The 23836-nt window shown below is 47.9% G+C and overlaps 2 protein-coding genes across 5 annotated transcripts in view; one reads left to right on the top strand and one right to left on the bottom strand.

Moving 5' to 3' along the window:
• Positions 1 to 1076: 1076 nt before the first annotated feature.
• Positions 1077 to 11078, bottom strand: FASTKD3 (FAST kinase domains 3). Of its 2 annotated transcripts, none has more exons than XM_007090623.3 (7): positions 11002 to 11078; positions 8617 to 10087; positions 7441 to 7526; positions 4759 to 4933; positions 3304 to 3373; positions 2433 to 2547; positions 1077 to 1389 (listed from the first exon to the last, which is right to left on the bottom strand). In XM_007090623.3, exons 2-7 carry the CDS (start codon positions 10052 to 10054, stop codon positions 1291 to 1293), a joined length of 1983 nt encoding a protein of 660 aa, XP_007090685.1. In that variant the 5' UTR covers positions 10055 to 10087; positions 11002 to 11078; the 3' UTR covers positions 1077 to 1290. The 2 variants fall into 2 exon arrangements, with proteins under 2 accessions (XP_007090685.1, XP_042853645.1); XM_042997711.1 differs by lacking the exon at positions 11002 to 11078 and adding an exon at positions 10886 to 10995.
• A 117-nt stretch (positions 11079 to 11195) lies between these two features.
• Positions 11196 to 23836, top strand: part of MTRR (5-methyltetrahydrofolate-homocysteine methyltransferase reductase) — a 33330-nt gene continuing 20689 nt past the window's right edge. Inside the window, exons 1-5 of one of the 3 annotated variants that reach the window (XM_042997681.1) lie at positions 11196 to 11251; positions 13004 to 13168; positions 15122 to 15275; positions 17262 to 17379; positions 20128 to 20506. In XM_042997681.1, coding sequence (XP_042853615.1) covers positions 13040 to 13168; positions 15122 to 15275; positions 17262 to 17379; positions 20128 to 20506 — 780 coding nt within the window. In that variant the 5' untranslated portion in view covers positions 11196 to 11251; positions 13004 to 13039. The other 2 variants (XM_042997696.1, XM_042997686.1) reach the window with 2 other exon arrangements.

Here is a 23836-nt window from a genome sequence, read left to right as displayed (position 1 = left end):
CCCATAACCTACCAATGGGAACCACACCCAACTCAGAAGGCCAGGGACCCACAGGAGTGTGGGCTGCAGTGCTCAGCGCGGGTGCGCTGAGCACGGGATAGCAGCGGCTCCCTGTCCGAGCTCTCTCTGCTCCACCACCCGGCCTCCATGTCCTCTTTTCCCCCAACACTTTAACCTGACCCCAGTGGGACGGGACGGGACAGGAGGAGGACGCATCTGCACTCAATGGGAGACAACACGATTGATTCCGGATTCAAAATTCAGAAGCTTCTCCCTCCAATCAAATGCCCCTCCCGAAACCCTGCCTAAAGAAGTGATCTTTGGGGCGTCTGGGTGGCTCGGTCAGTTAAGGGTCAGACTTTGGCTCAGGTCATGATCTCGCGTTTCATGTGTTCGAGCCCCACGTTGGGCTCTGTGCTGACAGCTCGGAGCCTGGAGCCTGCTTCGGATTCTGTGTCTCCCCCTCTCTCTGCCCCACCCCTGCTTGTTCTCTCTCTCTGTCTCTCAAAAATTGAGTAAATGTTAAAAAAAATTTTTTTTAAAGAAATGACCTTTTATGTCTTTATCCCTTAAAAAGAACCAAACGGCTCCCATTCCAATGGAAACCATTTTCTTCATAACTACAGGGTTATTTCTGCATAATTCTGTAATTACATATGTTAGTTATATCCATAATCCTCTTTTTCATTATTCCTTCTCTTACCACGAGACTGCCTCTAACAAAGGAACAGGAGACAAACTTTCGTCCTTATATTTGTTACAAGTGTTAACAAAGATCTTGAAAGAAAATATTTTCAGTTAGCGGCTATTGCAAAACAAAGATTTAAAAATAAGCACACCTGGGATGCCTGAGTCAGTTGAGCGTCAGCGTCTTGATTTTGGCTCAGGTCATGATCCCAGGGTCACAGGATAGAGCCCGGAGTCGGGCTTCATGCTGGGTGTGGAGCCTGCCTGGGATTCTCTCTCCCACTGCCCCTTACCCCTTCCTGCACGCACACACACACGCCCTCTCTAAAATACAAAACAAAAATAGTACTCATTACATTTCTTTATTGTACTTGATCAATTGCTTTGTGTATAAAAGTATAATACTAGTATTAAATAAAAATAAAAATAAAAATTTATTTTAAATTTACCACTGGTGAGCGTATACACGGTATAAGGAAAACCACAGACCCTTGCCGGATCACGGCCAACTCACAACTTCCATCCTTTTACATCCTTCTTTGTACTGAGTCCCAAGAAAACACAAGTTGGTTCACCGAGTCCTGAAGCCAGTATTCCTTCTTGTTACCAACGAACGCCCACGTTGTGAGGAAATAGTTTTCTCTGCAAATATTCCACCAATGCAACTCTTGATTTTAGCATCTCAATCTCATAATAGGGGATCTGTAAACGGAGGGAAATAGAATACATCACACAATCCGTCATGTTCTGAAGTCACCCTGGTGTTTCGGTCCCTCGAACCCTCCGCCATGGCTCCTGGAGGGCAGAGCTCACGGCTGCTCGGCGGGTCTCCCCAGTGCTTGCGAGGGTGCCCGGCACCCAGTGCGACTCAGCAAACAAGCCGCAGAACACGCAGAGAGAACGGGCGTCTCGCGTGGAGAGAGGCTCACATTTCGGGTCAGGGCAGAAGGGGAGCCCGAGCCAGAATTTGGATGCGCAGAGTGGCGAGACCAGTCCTCTGCGGGAAGCAGCGGGGCCAAAGGGAGAGAGGCAAGAGAGCGGAGGGGGGCAGGGGTGCGGAAGAGACCCCTGAGCGCGGGCCGACCGTGGGGGGTCTTGGATGCCCAGATGCAGAGGGGTTTCCACTTCATCTAGTAAGCAGTAAAGGAACAGTAAAGGTTTCTCAACACACACAGGCATGTCAGTTTCAGGAGCGTTAATCTGGGGATGTAGGTAAACTATGGAGTGGAAAAAAGTAAGCAGATGGGACAGCAGAGAGCAGACCAGCAGACTGGGAACACACAGTCTGGGAAGCTCCGTGAACATTCGCTGCCGACTCCGCACAGACAGCCTCGCTAAGAGATCGACAAGACAAACACAAATAAGGGCTAAAGCTTAAAAGTACGATGATGATCCTGGTTTTAACGGGGTCATCTTGGCTATTTCTATTCATTCAATCAGAGGGACATTAAAGCAAAACGGGTGCCCTAATAATTCAGTAATCCTAGAAGCAGAGGTTAGTATAGCTTAGAAAGGGTATACGGATGCCGCACTTGAGAAAACCGTGGGTCTGAATATTCTGTATTTCAAAATATAAATACAGGGATTTTTTTTTTTTTTAACTGGGAAAATAATGCTCAAAGTTGGCCTTTAAACTAGATGTAAGATGCGTGGTCCACTGGGCTGCCAGACCACCTAGCCCTCTGGAGAAAGCACATCTAAACTAGAAGTTGCTTTGGGGGAGAAGAAAACGGGTGAATTCCTACCTGAACAACCTGATAACCAAGCAGGCGCAGGTGTCTCTGTTTAATAGCTTCCTTTCCCAGTAAGTGTCTGCTATTCAGAGAAAATCTTTTTGGATCATCAATGCATAGTGCTAACCTGAAAAATCGGACGGAGAAACTTAGTTCTTAAAACAATCCAAAATATTTATACATTTTTCGTGGAAAGTGTTTATTTGGGATTCGGCTATTCCTGTGTGTCAATGTTATTTTCACATAAATCATGAGTGTGCCATTCTTTAATATGCTGAGAAAGCAATCTTATTAATATTAATGTTTCTGTTACAAGGAATTTCCAAAATTGGGATGCTGTTCAGTAGTGTCTTTACTTCTAGAAACATGTCTATTTTCCTACCATGTTTTTAATGCTTTATTTATTTATTTGGCGGGGGGGGGGGGGGCGGGACAGAGAGAGAGGGAGAGAGAGAGACAGTCCCAAGTAGGCTTTGCACTGACAGCAAAGAGCTCAGTGTGGGGCTTGAACCCAGGAACTGTGAGATCATGACCTGAGCCAAAATCAAGAGTCAGATGCTTAACCCACTGAGCCACTCCTGTTTTCCCACCTTCTAAAGAAAATACCATCGAGGGGGCGCCTGGGTGGCTCAGTCGGTTGAGCCTCCGACTTTGGCTCAGTTCATGATATGCGGTGAGTCTGAGCCCGCGTCAGGCTCTGTGCTGACAGCTCAGAGCTTGGAGCCTGCTTCAGATTCTGTGTCTCCCTCTCTCTCTGCCCCTCCCCTGCTCATGCCCTGTCTCTCTGTCAAAAATAGTAAACATTAAAAAAAAAAAAGAAAACACCATCGATTATTAATCCCGACAAGTTTTGTAACATAAAAACCGCACCAGCTTTCTTTACCTTTTATGCACATCTTCATCAATCGTAAATGGCAATACTAATCCTTCTTCGTCTAATTTAATTTCCACATCTGGTGAGAGAAGAAAGGAAACATTCTCGGTGTGATACCCTCACAAACACTACGTTCCTTTCCTCCTCCTCCTTTTTTTTTTTTTTTTTATTTATTTTTGGGACAGAGAGAGAGACAGAGCATGAACGGGGGAGGGGCAGAGAGAGAGGGAGACACAGAATCGGAAACAGGCTCTAGGCTCCGAGCCATCAGCCCAGAGCCTGACGCGGGGCTCGAACTCACAGACCGCGCGATCGTGACCTGGCTGAAGTCGGACGCTTAACCGACTGCGCCACCCAGGCGCCCCCCTCCTCCTCCTTCTGTTCTGAATTCTCCCACACTGCAATTTACCAGCTGCGCTGGAGGCTGGGAAGAAATGACCACACCAGACCATGGTGAGAATTTTAACTTAACCAGCTCTACCATCAACCAAGTCAGCCTTAATTTCAGAAGGCTCAGCCACTAAATCAAGGTGCCGGGTGTGATAAGAACTGCACGTACTTCCTCTCTCTCCTTGAGGTGAGTATTGGGAACCCTTCACCCCAGACAGGAAGCAAAGCCAGACTGTGGCCTATACAAGTCGCAACTTTCATCACGGAATCTCCCAGAGTCTCCAGGGTAGGCAAAGCCTCCTGCACTCCACTCTGTGGTCGCTGGGCACGGCCGACCCCCACTTCCTCCCCTCTGATGTCCTGCTATTCTCTTTGTGAAAAGAGCCCCTAAAGGAGGAGGGAAGTGAGCTACGACGTCCTGAAGCCTATAAAACACTACCTCCTCGGAGCTGATTTTCTTGTAGTCATTCATTTAAAAACTGTTAAGGGCAGAAGGACGTGAACTCTCCCGTCAGCCCCACCCAACAGAACTTTCCGCCGTGATCACATGTTTGCGCCTTTGCTGTTCCAGCATGCCTGCCACCAGCCACCTGTGGTTCTGAGCCCTTGACATGTGGCCAGGGCAACCAAGGAACTGAACTTTGGTTGGTTTTTAAACTTTAACTAACGTAAATTTAAGTAGTCACAGGTACTCCTGGCTAGGGCGTCGGACAGCACTGACCTAGAGTGGCACAGCAATTATACTGGCTAATGATGACCCAGCACCTGCTATGCTCTGGGTATCACTCACTTAGTGCTTAAGCAAGTCTGGGTCACTATTCTTCGTACTCTCATTTTACAGAAAAGGAGCAAGCGGAAAGAGATTACTCTGCCCAAAGACATTCCCCTACCACGTGGCTAACAGGTGGGACTCCCCCCACGCATCTGGACTCCACGGCCCACGGTTCCAATTTGCCTTCCGGGAAGGGCCAACTCCGTTTTATATTTCCTGACCTTCCAGTGGCTGAGAAGTCCTGCATATTCCCAAAGAGGACAGCAAGCTGAGCCTGGTAAAGGAGACTCCCAAGTACTTACCTATTGTATAACAATAGGGCGTTAACACTTTTGAAGCAAAATACATTCTTGCACCCAGAAGATCAATCAGTCCAATCCTCACAGATTTGTAAAGCTGAAAATCCACGGGCGTCTCCAGAGAACAGCACGGAGTAAGAAATGACCTCACTTGATATTTAGGAAGAAGTTTCCGACCCTGAAAATTGTATGTTTAAACATGAGAAAGGAAGATACGATCCAAAACCAGAAAATAAAACAAGGTTACCTGCGAATAAGTCTGATCAATATTACTCTATAAGCAGGATACTTTTCCAGATTAAGGACAAATACCTTCCTCAAAATGACAACAGAAAAATATTCTTGCGATAGCTCAAATCCAATAGTTCGATAGATCTTTTAAATGTGTGGGTTTTTTTTTAACATTTATTTATTTTTGAGAGACAGAGACAGAGCATGAGGGGGGAGGGGCAGAGAGAGAGGGAGACACAGAATCCGAAGCAGGCTCCAGGCTCTGAGCTGTCAGCACAGAGCCCGATGCGGGGCTCGAACTCACGAACCATGAGATCATGACCTGAGCCAAAGTTGGACGCTTAACCAACTGAGCCACCCGGGCGCTCCTAAATGTGTTTTAAAAGTAGTCCGTGGTCATAGAAAGAAAGAAAGGAAGGAAGAGAGGGAGGGAGGAAGGGAGGAAACAACAGTGCTCTTGCAGCTCAAGAAACATCTCTTTGGAACTCAGAATTGCTTTAAGGGCCTTGAGGACACTCATGTTTTTAACAGAGGACAATGTGATAAGGGTGACATTTCAATTTACTGGGAGAAGGAGAGCTACGTAATAAATGGTACAGCCGGTAATCCATCCAGAAAATAACCAAGTGAAAGTTCTAGCACATGTTGAGGACTGCCATAAATTCCAGGTGGGTTAAAGTGCTATAAATACAGTAAGGGAAAGGAGCATTTTTAAAAATTTAGTAAAATATGCGTATTACCTTAGGAGTGGTAAAATATTCTAGAGAGAGGAAACCCAGAAACCATAAAAGATGGATACATTTGACTATAGACAACTTGAAAATTTCTGTCGAGCAAATAGAGATCATAAACAATATTAAGCTACAAGCCCCCCTCCCCCAAATGAAGAACAAAAACTAGGACCAAGTATGTGCAACATACATAGGAGCTAATATCTCTATCTCACAATGTGTTCTAGGACAAAAAAAAAAAAAAGAGAAAGAAAAAAGACAACCAATAGGAATCTGAGTCAGGAGGTAATGAGGTAATTCACAGCAAATCGACCAATAAGCATTGTGAAAATATGCTCAGCTCGTTAAGATGCAATTTAAACATGTGACACGGTACTTTTCCACGGAGTCAAATGACAATGATTCAAGGGACTAACCACGCTCGGCAACAGAAACGATAGGTAAAGGGACATCTCCAACTATCAGGGGAAACACATCTGCCAGTAGTCCAGAATCTAGTCCGCAGTCTAGTCTCTAGATTGAAAAACAAAAAGAATGCACTTAATCTTCATGCATTGCCCTCGAGGAACGTCCATGGTAGACTGGGCATATTAGAGCCAACTGTCCTCGGAAGAGCCCCGTTCCAAGGAAAGAGAGAAACAGGAGTGTTCATGTATTTGTGCACCTTTGTACATAAAACTGCTAACACCACTCCTTCAGGGATGGAAGGAAGCTGAGGTAAGTAGCATTTACTTTTCTGTGCCTCACTACTGTTAAAGCTGTTTTGTTTTTTTAAGTAGGGTCCACGCCCAACATGGGGCTTGAACTCACAACCCTGAGATCAAGAGTCCTATGCTCTACTGACTGAGCCAGCCAGGAGTCCCTGTTGAAGCTGTTTTAAAGAAGAAAATAGGAGTGCCTTTCCATTCTTCCTTCTTAATCTAAAATGAGCTGCCTTTTTTTTTTTTTTTTTTTTTTTATGTTTGGTTTGAGAAAGAGAGAGCCTGTGCTCATGAGCAGTAGTGGGGTGGAGAGAGAGAATCCCAAGCAGGTTTCACGCTGTCAGCGCAGAGCCCGATAATGTGGGGCTCGAACTCACAAACTGGGAGATCATGACCTGAACCAAAATCAAGAGTCGGATGCTCAACCGACTGAGCCACCCAGGCGCCCTGAAAATGAGCTAGTCTTAAATGTGATTCAGTCTAGGGAGGGATGGGCAAGTCTGGAGAGGCCATGTGTGATCTTAAACAAGGTGCTGGATTAAGTTACAAGAACGAATCTCCGGGGTACTAGACAGGAAGCACCAACTCCACCTATCAGGTGAGAGTGAAACTTCTGGCTTGGCGTAGAAATGTACTTGAAACAGTTTAGGATTTGCTCAGGCCTAACCGAATGAGGGATTCACCTTTACTATCTAACAGCTGTGGGGAGTGCAAGCCTTCCGAGGCCCTCAGAGCGCATCCAGGACGCTCTGACTCATGTGCCTGCAGCACCCCACAGAACCTTCCAAGAAACCTTACGCAACTGGAAATGGGTACTTCCAACACAAGAGAACAGGTATGGGGCCAATTTATCAAAGAGAAGGCTACCTAGTGGGAAAGTAAGTTGGAGTGAATGAAAGCTCTGCTTTCTGATGAGGTTACTGAGACAGATCAAAAGAGGAAAAACTTAAAAGATGGGGAGGGAGACACAAAAGAAAGCCGCCCCCACAGGGAAATAAGGTTAAGAGGACCCCTGCTTTTACCTTATAGAAAGGGCATTCTAGCACCGAGGTTAGGAACAGTTGGGTCAGCTGTGCGAGGCTCAGTCTGTCCATGGACGATTCTTCCCCTGAAACGAGAAGCATTCCAGTTGTAGGTAAGTTTGAATTTGGTTTGTGAAGGAACATCACGAATGGACGATGTACACTAATCACTCTGGAAGTAACGTACTATTAAATGGCACTCGGGAGGGGCGTCTGGGTGGCTCAGTCCGTTGAGCGTCCGACGGCGGCTCAGGTCATGATCTCGCGGTCTGTGGGTTCGAGCCTGCATTGGGCTCTGTGCTGACAGCTCGGAGCCCGGAGCCCGCTTCAGATTCTGTGCCTCCCTCTCTCTCTGCCCCTCCCCGACTCATGCTCTGTCTCTCTCTGTCTCAGAAATAAACATTAAACAATTTTTTTTTAGATAAATAAAATAAATGGCACTCGGGGAAGAACTTGTCAGAGTTAACCATGCCTTCTGCCTTGCCATCAAATGCCATCTCATTTAAACTTTTTTGTTTTAAGTTTATTTGAGAGAAAGAGAGAGAGCATGAGAAGGGGAGGGGCAGAGAGAGGGAGACACAGAATCCGAAGCAGGCTCCAGGCTGCTGTCAGCACAGAGCCCGATGCAGGGTTCGAACTCACAAACCGTGAGATCATGACCTCAGCCGAAGTTAACAGTCGGATGCTCAACTGAATGAGCTCCCCAGGTATCCCGATGCTATCTCATTTGAACTTCTGAGGAATTCAAGCTATAATGAAAAGTCAACAGATATGTTAAAATTAGTGAGAATTTCCTTTAGCAGTGGAGACAGACATCTGATGTTATTTGGGTGGCCTTGAAGATGACCCACACCCTTTCTGAACAGGGGAGTCTACAGTTGCTGTTGTGGCTTCTGACATATTGGCATGACTATCACCCATGCCACACCATGTCCCCGCGAGACTCAGTTCAGCAGTCCGTGCACCCGGAATGGTTTTCTCTGTGCAGTGCTCCATCATTCTTTAACTCCGTATTTACACTGGCATCTGAAACTTCACATGTCTTCTTTAGGTTATTATGGGAGAGAAATCAAAGGCACCGCACGGCTCAGGCTAAGAGGTAGATGTGCGACTTGAAAACATCACGCACGCATTCAAGGGTTAATTTTTCCACTCTCCAAGTTATAACCAACTCACCTTGCAGCTGCTGAAGAAAATAAGGGCTGAATATTTTTGCCATAAAGTTGACCGGATGGCATTCGACGAGTGAACACGAATGGAGAATTTTCAATAACGTTTTGGGTGGAAAATAATCGAAACGGGTGAGTAACAGGTTTTCTAGCTTTCTAAATAAAGCAGAGGCGTTCGGTGGCAAATAATTGAGTTTTCCAAACGGTTCAATTAAGTCGGAAACCTGATGAGGTGAAAATTTCTCTGACTGGCCAACAAAAGTTTCTGCCACTGCATCGAAGATGGGTTTTGAAAGAATCCGTTTCCTGCTGCAGTACTCCATGACTGTGCTGATGACCTCAGGATCCAAAGTGAGACACAGTGAGGCCACGTGTTGCTCCAGGGCTGTTGTAAAAAATCGGTCATTGTGCCCAAAGTATATGAAAGCCTCCAGGACTTTTCTGAGCTCTTCATGAGTAAAATGAGGGATATGCCTCACAGCGTATTTTCCCAATTTTATAACCAGAGGAAGTGCTTGAGTTTGATCAAGAGCCACTAGGGCAGTGAGCATTTGACTCATCAGCGTAGGACTCAAGTTGGAAACGACCGACAGGGAAAAGCTGTTTATCTTGTTTAGAAACACTTGGTGTCGGTCCACTTTTTCAGCACATGCCTGCAGTATTCTATAAAGGGCCACAATATCCTCAGGGGCAAATGTTTCCAATTTTTCCCCTTGCAGTTGATATATAATCAGTTCTAGTGTCTCACCGCCTGGACCCTGCAGTCTAATCAGACTTTCCCCAAGGATACAGAGACTGCGGACTTCCAGGCCGCCTCTTTTGACACGATGGCGGCTTTCTGCCACCAGGTTTAGTAACAAGTTACTCTGAGGGTCCACGTACAACAGACTCAGAGCTTGCAAAGCAGTCACCAAAGCAGTATCCGACAGACTCGGGGATTCCTGCTCAAACCGAACGCATAAAGCTTGAAAGACACCATTCTCTAGTATTCCTTTTGGCAGCCTGTGATTGCCATCTTTTTTTTCCACTTCACAGATCCGTTGCAAGGCTCCTGCTGCCAGGCTATCAGGCAAAGGTTGCAGCGTGCCTATAAAACGTAACACGTCTTCTGAGGAATCCAAGTCATTGAGTCTCCCGTAAAACATCTGTTCATCCAGGCTTTTAGGATTTTGTTCAGGCCCGGCCCAATCATGTGCTTGAGAGAACACTGGCTCACCAAGTGGATGCAGGGCGTCTCCGTTGTCCGAGTGGAACTTTTTACAACAGGCATGATGGAACCTGACCCTGCAAGGCTCGGGTTGTAGCGAAGGGAACCACGGACACAGACGCCCCTTGACCATCTTGCGAACATGGTTTATGGGGTGATTTTTCAGAGCGGCCAGCGCTCCATGTATCCGAAAATCGGATAAATGGTAAAGGTTCCTCCGCAAGGTAATCAAAGCCATGCCATCAGATTCTCAACTCCTCTTGACTTGTAACTAAAGAAAATAAAGAAAACACGGTCAAACATACTGAGAACGTGACTCGCTCAACAACATGAATGCTTCTGAAACTGAGGATGAGTACTCATAAGAAACGACACACAAAAGTTTCCCACTGAAACACAAGCACCCCGAGATCAGTCGCAGCATCCCACAGCTTAGAAACGTGGCTGGCACCCAACGATGATAATCGCTATGGTTTCTATGCACTGTTGTGCCCCCTAGAGCTTAGCCCTCACAACAGCTCAATGAATGAAGTACTTCTGGTGTCATTTTATAGTCGAGGAAACCGATGCCCTCGGTTTTCTCTCCAGCTTCCAAGCTGGACACAGTAAGTGGCGGTGCTGGGATTCCCCTCGGGCAGTCCAGATCCGAAACACGCCTCCTACATGTTACGTGTTGGGTCGACGGAAGGCACTGCATTTGGTTAAACTGACTCAAAAGGAGCAACGGGTTAAAATGGCCAAAATTCGTATAGGTCCACGCAAAGCAAAGGTCAAAACCACGTTTAAGAAGCCCTGAGGCGTGGTTTCTGCTCGGAGTAAAGACCTGGCCAGTGGTAAGGAAGAAAAGGATCTAGCTTGGCAAAGAGGGAAAATGAAGGATTTAAAAGAAGATAAAGGAGGCGGGCGTGTAAAGGAAGAAGGTGGGCGGTCCCTCCAGATCTAAACACCCCGTGTGAGATTTGGGAACAGAAGTGCGCGCGCCAGAGGGGACGGGGCGCCCCGGGGACCCGGTCCTCCTTGGAATGAAAGGAACCCCGCCGGGCGTCCCCAAACCCGACGTCTAGCGGACCTTCGATAAAGCACCGGGAGGGAGGCGGCGGCGGCTGGAGAGCAGCGGAGGGGCCCGGGAAGTACCGACAGCTCAGCTATGCCGCGGGCCCATGCACGCCGGGCCGGGACACCTACCACGCTGGGACATCTACTGCGCTCACACCACGGGAGGTCGTGCAGCGGCGAGGACCCTGGAGCCTCGTGGGCCTCCGTACGCGCCTTCCAAAGCGCCGGGCAGCGGGCGCATGCGCGGGGACGGAGGCCACGCCCCGCGTCCGGAGCCCTGTGACTCGCACAGTTCCTTCCCGAGCTCATTGGTCCCCGGCGCTGACAAGAGTGCGCAGGCGCCCGCTCTCCCCGTGGGTCTCCGGCCGGTCACCCTTAGGTGAGCGCCTGGCGGTGGCTGTTTCCTAAGTGAGCAACCCGTCCTGCTCGAGCCTGGGGGACGCGCCCCAGGGTGGGCAAGGGCAGCGGCTTCTGCGCCCCCACGTCCCTCCCCCGGCCGGGCTGGGCGCTCGCGGGTCGGTCAGGAGCTCGGCCCCGCAGGGCAGAGAGCGGAAGGCGGGCTGCCCGGAGGCCGGTGCTCGGGGGACTGCGGCCGCCTTCCGGGAGCCGGCCCCACGTGGCGGCGTTGACCCACGGCGTGGGTCCCTCCCGTGGGCGTCTCTGTTCCGAACACTTCTCTAGGCTGGGGGCGAGGGGACTCGAGAATGTTTGGAGCACAGCCCCGGCCGGCAGGCGGGGTCTGGCTCCCTTGCTGCTGCTGCGCCTGTGGTTGCCGGGGATCCGCCTCTGAGAAACGCGGGGCCGCGGCACCTGCTTTCTAAGTGTTGGTGGACCCGAGAGGTTCATCCTCTGCAGCGCCTGGGGCTGTGCCTGGCGCCTAGGAAGTGCTCGAGGGCCCAAGCTATAGTGATAAGCGGTGACAATTTCCATCTCTCTCGCTGCATTCCCACAATTCTCACCGAGTCCAAATGTGTATTATCCTTACAGTACTTACGCGTTCATTCGTTCAATGTATCGAGCACCTGCTCTGTACCAGGCTATGTTCCCCATTCCATGATTCTAAACAGCCCATGATTCTAGACATGTTATCTAACCCAATTCTTTTCATGTCTTTCGTGGCTTAATTTATCCTTGGATGTAACTGGTCAGAGGAGCATAAACCTGCTGATGGTTCATTCTGGAAGAGCCAAGATTTGATTTGGTGACATCTGTCCCCACAAGTTAACAATTCCCCAGTTTTAGATACTGGATGAGCCTGTGAGTGTTCCTTATTTTACTCCTGGTTTTCTTTTCCAGGAAAACATATAAACTAGCTTGAGTGGATTGGAAATATTTTCTCTTTGTACATATGTAAGTGTATCTACCTGTGCGCCCACATATGTTTGATATTGAATTAAACCATAAAGCAGAGTATGTAGATTACCTTCAGTACTTTGATCAGTTTATTTGGCGTTAGGATCATGTAGGAACAGAATCCTAAACTTTCATTCGAATTTTATTTTTAATTTTTTTTTTAACGTTTGTTTATTTTTGAGAGAGCATGGCAGAGACAGAGAGGGAGACAGAATCTGAAACAGGCTCCAGGCTCCGAGCCATCAGCACAGAGCCCAACCTTGGGCACGGTGAGATCGTGACCTGAGCTGAAGTCAGATACTTAACCGACTGAGCCAACTAGGCGACCCTTTAAGTTTTTTTAAAATAAAAATATCTAAGACGTAGTGAACACTGCCGTGTCTCAGCTGTTGTTCAAGTCTTTGCAGCTAGCACATCTTTGTCAGGTGGGTACAATTGTCCCCATTGTAAGGGTGAGGGAGCCGAGGCACAGATCAGTTGAAAAGCTTGCCTGAAGTTCTCTCGTTTTGAGTGATGGACCCTGGATTCAAGCCCAAGTAGCCTGACCCCAGAAACTGATTTCCGAGCCTTGAACTTAAAGCTTGACTCGTGGTTAAATGAATTCTCTCTTTTTAAGACTCACTGAGAATTAATGCTAACAGATCTAGAGAAGTCTCTTTTGTATGTGTGGATATTGGTGGAGACTTAAAAAAGATTGTGAGGGAGAATTAATGCCTGTGGTGTACTACTTAATTAAAAAGAAAATCCCTTTTTTCTGTTTTTTTTTTTCTTTTTTCAGTGTAATTGTTACAGGTGAAGCATATGCCTCAAAGTGATGAGGAGGTTTTTGCTGCTCTATGCTACGCAGCAGGGACAAGCAAAGGCCATAGCAGAGGAGATCTGTGAAAAAGCATTTGTGCATGGATTTTCTGCAGATCTTCACTGTATCAGTGAGTCAGATAAGGTAAGTGGTTTCTCATGTGGTTTTTATCGTGTGTTTTGTGCCTGCAGTATTTTGGTTGGGAGGGAATGTTAAACAGCAAAGCAAGGTGCTGAATGCCACCATAATCCTTTTCTCCCCCACCACGTTCAGAAATTTATTTTATCAACTGTGTTGTAAGATTTCTGCCATTTTTTTTAAGCATATAAGTGTATGTTTGAATTAGACTAAACTGTCCCCCAAATCGAAGCAAGTAACTATTAACCATAAGCAGAAGTCGTAATGCTTGCCTTGGTTTTCTTGGTTCTTGGGGTGGCTTTGCCAACAAATGAGACATGTTTGCGTGCACGTGTGTGCTTTCCAACTCACAAATCCCATGTCTCAAAATAAAGACTTGGCATTCGTGTCAGAGTTCCTGCAAATGAAGGGCCATGGAATCTTTTTCAAGTTTATTTATTTTTGGGAAAGAGCAAGCGCATGGGCTCGTGCACAGAGCCAGTGGCGGTGGGGAGGTGTGGGGAGGTGTGTGGAGCGGGAGAGGGCAGAGAGAGAGAGACAGAGACACAGAATCCGAAGCAGCTCCAGGCTTCGAGCTGTCAGCGCGGAGCGTCTGCGGGACTCGAACTCACTAACAGCGAGATCATGACCTGAGCTGAAGTTGGATGCTCAACCGACTGAGCCGCCCAGGCGCCCCAAGGAGCACGTAATTGTTCTGTGGAATAAAATTTAAAGTCGAAGTGGAAGGATCTAGAGAAGATTTGGCTTCTTTAGGTCAAGGACTGCTTATTTTTACGTTCGGTCTCTGCAGAAGTTCATACTTTAGGTTATGTGAGATCATAACACATGTACATTCTTCTCTCAGTTTGTGGGATTGAGTCCTGCAGTTTTACTGTTTTATACAGTCCGGTTCATAGCAACTAACAGCTTTTTATACCAGCACAAGATGATGTACCAGCCACTCATGAGTCAAATTTAGCTTAGTATTTTAAAAGTTACCCTGCCGGTACACTCAAGTTCATAAGCTCCTCTGTCCTTTCCCACATCTCTGGTTCAGAAGACTAGACTGTCGGCAGCACACTTGAATTATAAACTCTGCTCATAGGAGAGCCACCTGGTTCCTTCGTGTGTGAGGGCCAAGGTGAGCCGGCAGGGGGCATCCTGGAGGACACCGCCAATCAGGTTCTGTAATCCTGTGGTTACTTCAGAGTTGGCGTAGCGGATGCCACATGATAGAATAGGAACAAAAACAGACTTGTCCGCACCGTGTGACTGGCCCGGATTTGGCCCCTAGGGTCGCCTCACCACCCAAATCAGCGGCTACTTGAAAATTCGGTGAGTGTTTTAGTGCCTTGTTAGTCACGTGTGCGGTCCCAGCTGATGGACTTCTCCAGCTGTTCCTGATCCGAGTTCAAACAGATAGCTTTCTACTTCCTAGGTCGTGGTCGTCCTTTTCAAGGTGGAGTTACTTTAACAGACTGTAGAAGTCTAATACACAATTTGCGCCGCGTCCTGTAAGCATTGAGTCACCTGGAAAAACGTTAGCTCAGATCCTTGTGTCCGCCTGAGAAATGAGTGAATTCCTCAGAAGCAGCTTGGATCCGCATGCTCAGTAGAGCTCTGGAGTCATGATAGAGATGGTGAAGTGCTCTTCTTGGAATATTTAAATTTAGGTGAGAATTAGGATGAAGAAACCTGATCTGTAAGACACAGAAACGCGGACGATCTCGGCTTACCGCTGACGCTATCCCCAGCCCCCCGGAGCCCTGAGGGAGTGAGGACTTAGCCAGGCTCCCTGGTGTCTGAGGAGTGGGATGTGCACCTTCCCAGAGTGACCGTGCCCCGCACCCTCTCTGCCGTTAAACAACGCGCAGTACAGGTGACCGGTTCAGGATGGAGACTAAGCCGGTTGCATGGCCGATGCGTTAAGTCGAAACTACATACAGCTGTAGATCCCTGACGTGCCTGCTTGTCTTCTAGTACGATCTGAAAACCGAAACGGCGCCTCTCGTCGTCGTCGTTTCTACCACGGGTACGGGAGACCCACCCGACACCGCTCGCAAGTTCGTCAAGAAAATCCAGGACAAGGCGCTGCCAGTGGATTTCTTTGCTCATCTGCGGTATGGATTACTGGGTACGGACTGTGTTTTGGTTCTGACTCTCCTCAGTTATTACAGGTTTGATTTCTGGTATCTGAATGTATCCTTCAAAACCGTGGTGTGTAGCTGTAGAGGTCTTGTTTTTGTTTGTTTTTTATAGAAGTGTGTAAAACACGTAAGTGTAAATACTGTGCTGTGTTCTGCAAATGCGTCCCCTGGCTTCACCCCACAGCAGCGTCTCTCTGGGGCCAGGGGACATTTTCTGACTATCAGCGGCTAGTCTCCATCCCAAACTTGGTTAAAAATAAAAGGAATCCCTGAAGGAGCAACTTTAAATGCTGTTTTATTGTTTTTTGTGTGTTTTTTTGTTTTTTTTAAAAACAGGCTCCCAGGTCGATCTGATTTCCCTAGGAGTCACTCCCCTAGTATGATTTCTAATCTCGGCCACATATTAGGACCAGCCAGGGGAGTTTTCCTTGAAATCTGTTACCCGGGCCCATCTCCAGTGACTCTAACTTAATTGCTTGGAGGTGGGGCCCTGGCATCAGTGGTTTTTAAAAGCTCCCAGGTGATTCTAATATGTATCCCAGGTTGGGAAACACTGGCATCTAAGTTTCTGTGAAGTATAGGTTAAAAAACTAAGATAAAGGATCAGAAAGACCAGCTCAGCAAGATAGGACACCAGAGAGAGAATTCAGAGCCCATATTCCTGGCTTGTGATCTGTATTGTTCTTTGAATGCTCTTTGAGAATTATTTTGGGGAGGGTATCTGGTAAGGATGGATTATGCTAAGTGACTCATCAGAAATTTGAGGTTATGATGCTGACTAGGTTCTGTCTTACAGAACTTATTCAAATAAGAGGGGGGGTTTAGAGTACTTACATGTTTTTATTCAAGTTTTTCTGATTTCTTTTCAAGAATGAACACATGTTGCTTTAAAAAAATTCCTTGAAAAAAAGTATAGACTGAAGCCCATCCCAACCTTTCCGGTCATTCTTAGTCTGTTTATGCCCCCCTCCCTCCAAAAGCTCCCATGTTCTTGTTGGGAAGGTACATGGAGATGATTAAGTGAGAAATTGACCATTTTAATTTTAAATTTTTAACCAAGTATGAAAATGTTAGTCTATTTTCTTACCAGGAGACACAGAAGCAGTTCCTAATTCACCTCACACAGAAACGTGGCAAGTGATTATATGTTACCTGTCTCTGCTCTAGATTAGAGGTCAGTGAAATCAGTAAAGGACCAGCTGCTAAATATTTTGGGCTTTGTGGACCATGTGTTCTTTATAACAACTACTTCCCTCTGCTGTTGTGGCTTGATAGCTGCCATGAACACTACGTGCACAGATGGACTTGGCTGTGTTCCAGCACTTTATGTGAAGAAAGACAGCGAATGGTATTTATTTGGCTCACAGGCTGCAGTTTGCAGACCTCTCACTAGATCAGAAAAATCTGCAAAGACAGATGTTACGGTTTTTTTTTTTTTAATGTATCTAATTCTCGTTTTAAGGTTTCCTTCCACATTAAAATTTTTTTTTTAATGTTTATTTTTGAGAGAGACAGAGAGCAGGGGAGGGACAGAGAGGGAGGGAGACACAGAATCCAAAGTAGGCTCCAGGCTCTGAGCTGTCAACATGGAGCCTGACCCTGGGCTCGAACCCATGAATCATGAGATCATGACTAGAGCCAAAGTCGGACACTCAACCGACTGAGCCACCCAGGCACCCCTAAGGTTTCCACATTTTTACAGATTCGCGTAAACAAACACATGAACATATTTTTGTTAACAGTGGCCAAGAAGTACTTGTTTGTGTTTCGATGCATCTGATCCTTTAACATGGTAAGATAGAAGACGATCGTTTGCATGCTTAGTGTTACTCAAGGAAAACCTCAGAAAACGTGAAGCTATACGTTATTTATTCGTTAGTCAGCATGTAGAATGTTGTTTTAAATACTCTATGTATCTTGTATGTGCCTTCTTTAAATCTTACTGTGCACTAACAACCCGTTTGGGCTCCTAGGGCTGGGCGATTCAGAATACACCTACTTCTGTAATGGCGGGAAAATCATCGATAAGCGACTTCAGGAACTCGGTGCCCAGCATTTCTACGCCACTGGACACGCAGATGACTGCGTGGGGTAAGGACAGACTGTGTGGTTTCCGCTCAGCCCCTACTGGTACTTGATGAAAGTCTGTGAGGTTCTAAAATGTGATGACTTTTGATTTAGCACTGAAGCTTTTATTTTGAAAGTGGTATTTTCATTTCCTTAGCTTTTTTAGCTCTAGGGCCAGAGATCAGCCGGAGCTTGATGTACGTATTCTGTTGACTTTAAGTGCCTCACCCATCTCAGTAGCTGCTACCGGAAGAAATTTGAAAAACCGCCCCAGTGCGTTACCTTTATCTTGAAGCGTGTAGGTCTTTGCGAAAGTCCACATTTTTTTTTAGGAACTTTGATGGCACGTGCGCTTGCTTCTCTGCCGCGCGCACAGGGGTGACTGCGTGCAGGTCCTCACGTGGAAGGCGCCCGGCAGGCCACGCGCCACCAGCAGAGAACACAGACCAGAGGCCTTCCCGGCACTCTGGGTGCCTAGGCTCTCTCCCTCGCCATCTTAATGGCCATTTGCCACCATGCCGGCCAGAAATAGAATTCCTGCTTCCATTAGATTATTCTCGTTTTTACAGTTCAGTATTTCACGGCATGTGCGGCCTCTCAAATCCTCTTCATGTGTCTGTTCAAAGGTCTTCTAGATGTCGTGCTCCACCTTAGTTTATCACTTAGCCTTTGGCCGTTTTAGCCAGATTACAGCATACCCGCTTGCTTTTTCCTACTCTGTGCGTGTATTAAATTCCTACTCACTTGATCTTTCTTTATGAATAATGACAAAGTCAGCAAATGTCTTGCTTTTCTGCATAGCGCCACCTCGCACGAGTGTGGGTCCACGTAACCCACCCTTCGGGTCCGCTTCCTCCATCATTGCCTGCAGCTGCGATGCTGTGGACGTTTCCAGATCTCAGCACGCACGTTCTTAGTTGTGACAGAGCTCGACCGTGTTGCCTTGTGTCTTCACCTTTTAGTTTTGTTCCTTTATATTGATTTTTGTTTTTTTTTGGTGGGTTTTTTGTCAGAATCCTTACCTCCCATTGTTCATCTCATAAGAGCCATTGACTTGCTGACTTCTTCTAGAACCCATTGGGCCTTTCCCTGAGCCCATATTTTACGTCTTGTCAGGGGCATTGTTTCCCTGTGCATTTACTGGATGGAGTGTTAAAATTCTTGGGGCGCCTGGGTGGCTTGGTCAGTTGAGCGTCTGTCCGACTTTGGCTCAGGTCATGATCTCACGGTCCATGAGTTTGAGCCCTGCGTCGGGCTCCGTGCTGACCACTCAGAGCCTGGAGCCTGTTTCAGATTCTGTGTCTCCCTCTCTCTCTGCCCCTCCCCTGTTCATGCTCTGTCTCTCTCTGTCTCAAAAATAAATAAACATTGAAAAAATTTAAAATTCTTAAGTGTATTAACCTGCATCTCTGAAACTTTTAACCTAACCACCTTACTTGAACTTACCCTCGTCTAAAATTGTTTTCAAGAAGGTATCCTGGCTTAGTGTACCCGTCACCACATTGATGGGTTCGGGATGCAGCGTGGGGTCCAAATCCCTGCGTCCAGATCCGGAACTATCCACCGCCTCTAGTGACCGTGAAACTTTGGTCGCGTTACTTCCCCCTCTCGTGCCACCATCTCTCCCCGTGTGAACTAGAGAATAGTAGTGTGTTGCGGAAAGTTTTGGGGAGGACTGGACGAACTGACACAGGCTGTCCTCTTGGAAGAACGTGTGCCACGTAGTCAGTACTCCACGCACATTAGCTCTCCCGCGACAGTGTCATCGTCTTAATATCTCTGAGCCTTGAGAATGGCGTGTTCGATGGAGCGGCCATCGTGGAAATCAGAGTTTTAGGTACTTGCTTTGCCAAAGGCTCGGAGGGGTGGCTGTGGAGCGTGGAACCAAATTTTGAGCTGTGAGCACCTAGTGAATCTAATGAGCTTATAGCCAGAGTCCTATGAAGACAGAGGCCTGCAATGTGCCTTCTCCTGCCATTTAACTTTATGAATTAGAATTTGTTTGATGTGTCCTTTGAGTTGTGACTAAAAATGAGAAGGAGGTTATTTCCAAGGTTCCGATCCACAAGTTTCTCAGTTCAGGAAATATATGAGATGTTACTGTGGGCCTACCCTACTTTGGTTATTGGCAAATACACTACCACATTTTAAGACCTACCTATGATTCACTCAACTTTCCTAAAGGATTATTAGTTTTTTCCTTTATGTTCAGACTTGCTGCAGATTTTATCAAAAATATCCAGAACCGGTTGAAGATTTGAATTATTTATACTTAGTCAAAATAGCATTAATCTGGAGTGATTTTGTGGTGATATTCTAATCTCTAGGGGGAAAAAATCGTCAGTAAATTAGGTGAAAAAGTGAAGTTGCATTTGATCTATGTGATTGTCATGTGATATTAGAGTGGACTTGGATTTGGGGGGAGTTCTGTTAGCCTCGGAATTTAGCATGCCTGTTTAAAATCACAGCTGCTTAAAATAAATATCGCCAACTACAGAAAGTTAAGAGCAATCCCATTCCTCTTACCTATTACCAAAATGGCTTCATTTCCGTTCTGACATTGTTTGTGGCTGAAGTGCCGACGAACACAAAATAGTGTTGTTTTTAACTCGATCTCAAGTGTATTTTGTATTCCGAATCATTGTTATGTCTAGTGTTTTTGACCGCTGCATAGTGCTCAGCCAAATAGACTGCCGTTGCCCTAGTATTGCACATTTAAGTGGAGAACTTAGGCCTTTTTGTATTTTTTCCTTTTTTGTTACCACAATCCAGTTTAGAACTTGTGGTTGAGCCGTGGATTGACGGACTCTGGGCCGCCCTCACGAAGCACTTTACGTCCACTAGAGGAAAAGAGGAGATAAACGGAGCTCTCCAGATAGCATCGACTGCCTCCCAGAGGATGGATCCTGTGAAACCAGAATTACCGCACATTGAATCACGAGTTGAACTTCTGAGATTAGCCGACTCAGGCAGAAGGGATTCTGAGGTTCAGGAACAGAATGCAATGAACAGAGGTCAATCGAGTGCTCTGATAGCAGAGTCCGAGCCCTCACTCACCCACTCGGTTCCCCCACTGTCACAGGCCTCTCTGAACATCCCTGCCCTTCCACCAGAATATTTGCAGGTGCATCTGCACGAGTTTCTCGGCCAGGTAAGTGGCTTTACTTTATTCCTCGTGCTGTAGAATGTTAACTCACCAGGGGGTTTGTTTTGTTGTTGTTACATGACAACAGAGGGCAGCAAACCGTGGTCCACCACCGGCCCCGGAGATAAAGCTTTGTTGGAACACGGGCCTGCCCGTCCATTCCCACGTGGTCTGCGGCTGCTTCTGTGCTACGGCGACAGGGTTACGTGGTTACCGAGGCCTGCGAAGCCCGGCCCCTTTCTGGGAAAGTTTGTGTGTTGCAGAAGCGTTTGTGTTATTACATTACCTCTGTGGTTGAAGCAGCAAATGGATAAGAGCTCGGTTTCTCTGTTATTTTGGAGAATTCTTTGTTGCGGGTACTCAGGAAATTACCTTAGCAGCTAAACTCAAAGCACTTCTTTATAGTAAAATCTCATTTCCAGCGTGGCTTTGTGGTGTCTTGGGATGCTCCATTTTGGGGATTAATATTCTTGGCAACATCTTAGAAACTTGTTTTCGCCTACATTAAGTCACTTTCTTTTGTCAAGTGTATTTTTTGTACCAATAAGGAAGTGAGTTTAAAGTAGTCTGTAAATCTGGGGGCACCTGGGTGGCTCGGTCAGTTGGGCGTCTGACTCTTGATTTCTGCACAGGTCTCGATCTCCTGGTTTGCGAGATCGAGCCCCACATGGGTCTCTGTGCTGAGCGCGTGGAGCCTGCTTGGGATTCTCTCTCTCCCTCTCTCTCTGCTCCTCCCCTGCTGATGCACACATGCTCCCTTGCTCCATCTCTCAGTATAAATAAATGAACTTAAAAGAAGCCTGTACATTTTGAGCATTAAGTTGGATAATATCTCGTTTCTCGTCACTACTCTTCGGACGTGCCTGGTACACATCTCCATTGAAAGCCAGTCTTTTGGGGCAGAGCCACACTCTGTCTTTAGAGTGGCTGACTGTGGAGTTCGTGCCGGCTTTCTCATGGAAACCACACCCTCATGCAGCCATCCTGATTTCTTGTTTCTTGATTTTTTATTTCAATTTTTTTGGGGGGTGGGAGGGGAGAGCATGCGTGGGGCAGAGAGGCAGAGGGAGAGGGAGAGAAAAAGATCTTAAGTCGGCTCCACACCCAGTGCAGACCCGGACACAGGGCTCAGGACTTGATCTCATGACCCTGAGATCGTGGCCTGAGCCGAAATCAAGTCGGGCGCTTAACCGACAGCCACCCAGGCGCCCCTCGATTCCTTATTTTTAATGAAGCAATTTAAATACGACTTTCTGGTATATTAGAACTGTTTGCTGACACCTGATATGATGGTGGTTTTTTAACGTTTATAGCATCTCTCTGAAGCATCCAGATAAACAAGTCTTCATACATAAACAACTATTGGGTGTCATTCCACTTGATTATCGCGTGAATTGTTGATGGAGGTGATGACAGTAGGTACACGTTTGTCAGGTCTGGGAACCGACACGAGCGCCTCTAATGAACCTGGCGCACAAGCGGGTCCAGGGCCCCTGTTGCACGCTGTGGGGACGGATGCACGTGGCAGAGGCGTGTGTGAACGTGATTGCCCGACCGGGCGCTTGAGGAGGATCTAAGGAGGTGTCTGTTACAGGAAGTGTCCTTAAATAAGTGTCAGTTGCTGGGGGTGTGGTTGAAAGGCTTAAAATCTCAACCGGTTAAGGGATATTTGTGTACATTGCCCAAAGGATATGCTTAGAGGATAAGGGCTTGGACAGAGATTTATCTTAGGCCATCCTCTTGGGGTGGTCACGTTAGGGAAGGGGAGAGGAAGGGAGGAGCCCTGGGAGAGCGGCCAGTCCCGCTCCACAGCACCTGTGCCCTTCCTGGGGGCTCTTGGGCTGTGGGGCCTCTGGGCTGCGGGACCGGCCGTGGGACCCCTTAGCCCCCGTCACTCGGACCCCACACGGCTGCTACCTGGTGTGTCGCCTGGTGTTGGGGTCGGAGCGGCCATCCTAGGATCCCAGGTGTGGAAGGTGCAGGCCTGCCCCAGGCTGTCCTGCTTCTCCCAGGTGAGGTGACGGACAGGACTCATCGGTGCGTCCTCTGCTGGGAGGTGCAGGCCTGCCCCAGGCTGTTGGGCTCCCGGAGGTTGTACCGAGAGCGCTGGCCCCTCGGTCTGCACAGGGCGTGGGTCTTCCCGGGGACGCCCGCACACCAGCCACGTGTCCCCCGTTGGGTCCGATGGGCACCGTGGCACTGCCGGGTGGGCTCGTGTGCCGTGCTGCACGTGCAGATGTCCCGCCTTGAGCTGGATTGCCGTAACAGCCGGCCGGAGCGTTGCCACGGTCTGTTCTGCGTGGAAGCGTGTGGTCTTCTTTAGGGAGAGAAGTGGAGAAGAGCAGACTGGCTAAATCTGTGTCCACGCGCCGTGCGCCTGAGGCCGTGTGGATCTGATCTCTCAGAGGAAGCCATCCCGCGCGGAGGCCGAGCTGGGGCTTCCCGCTTGTTTGTGTTTCTTGTGGTTCCTCGTCGTCCTCCCCGAGGGTCCGCCTGGTCGTTGCAGGGCCCAGGTTGGCGAAGTGGATGGAGACCGTCCCTGGTCCTGTCGACTTTTAGGGATGATATCTGTGCCTGCAGTTCCTCTCAGGATGCTGGATGTTTCCCTTTGTACCTCGTGGGGGGAGAAGGCCACGTCAAACTCACAGGCTTCCTCGTGGCCTTGCCACCACATAGCCCTGAGCCCCCCAGGGTGGGATGCCCTAGTGGGGGCGTGGGCGTGACTTGCAGGGCAGAGGACTCACGCAGCAGGGAGTTCTTGCTCTCCGTAGGAAGAAGTAGCCACTTCTGCAGGCTCAGCAGGTTCAAGGGAATCTAAGGATTCAAGATTTTGAAGCTTTACGTCCCCCTGTCAGCTGCCAGGAGGCCATTCTTTCCCTATCAGAGTCAGGCCTCAGCCTTCTGTCCCGAGGCAAGAGACAGCAGCTTCTTTGGATGCCGTGGAGGATGTTCTCTGGCTTCCACGTTTAGTTTTTAAGTGTTTTCTCAGCTTTTGCATTTTTTTTCCAGAGGTGTCAATGAAGTTTAGTAAAACCCACAACTCGACCGGCCGTATCAGTGCTATTCCCCCCTAGATCTCCAGCACCAGCTACTGTCCAGTGCGTTCCCTTTCATGGTGCGCCCTCCCACTTAGCTCCCGCCTTGCCGCCTTGTGCTCTGTCTCCCCTCTGCCACCGGTGTCGTGTGCTGTTGTCAGCCAGGTGGGTGATCCAGCTCCAAACTCCCGTTTTAGCATCTTGAAGCCACTCTAGCACCGGCTGTCACAGACTGGGTTCCTGTAAATCGAGCTACGTGATTATTTTTAGGGTATCCCCTTGAGATCCTCACCTTGGGGAG

This window comes from Panthera tigris, chromosome A1 (genome assembly GCF_018350195.1).
Source record: "Panthera tigris isolate Pti1 chromosome A1, P.tigris_Pti1_mat1.1, whole genome shotgun sequence".
NCBI lineage: Eukaryota > Metazoa > Chordata > Mammalia > Carnivora > Felidae > Panthera > Panthera tigris.
This window is presented reverse-complemented; position numbering and strand designations above follow the sequence as displayed.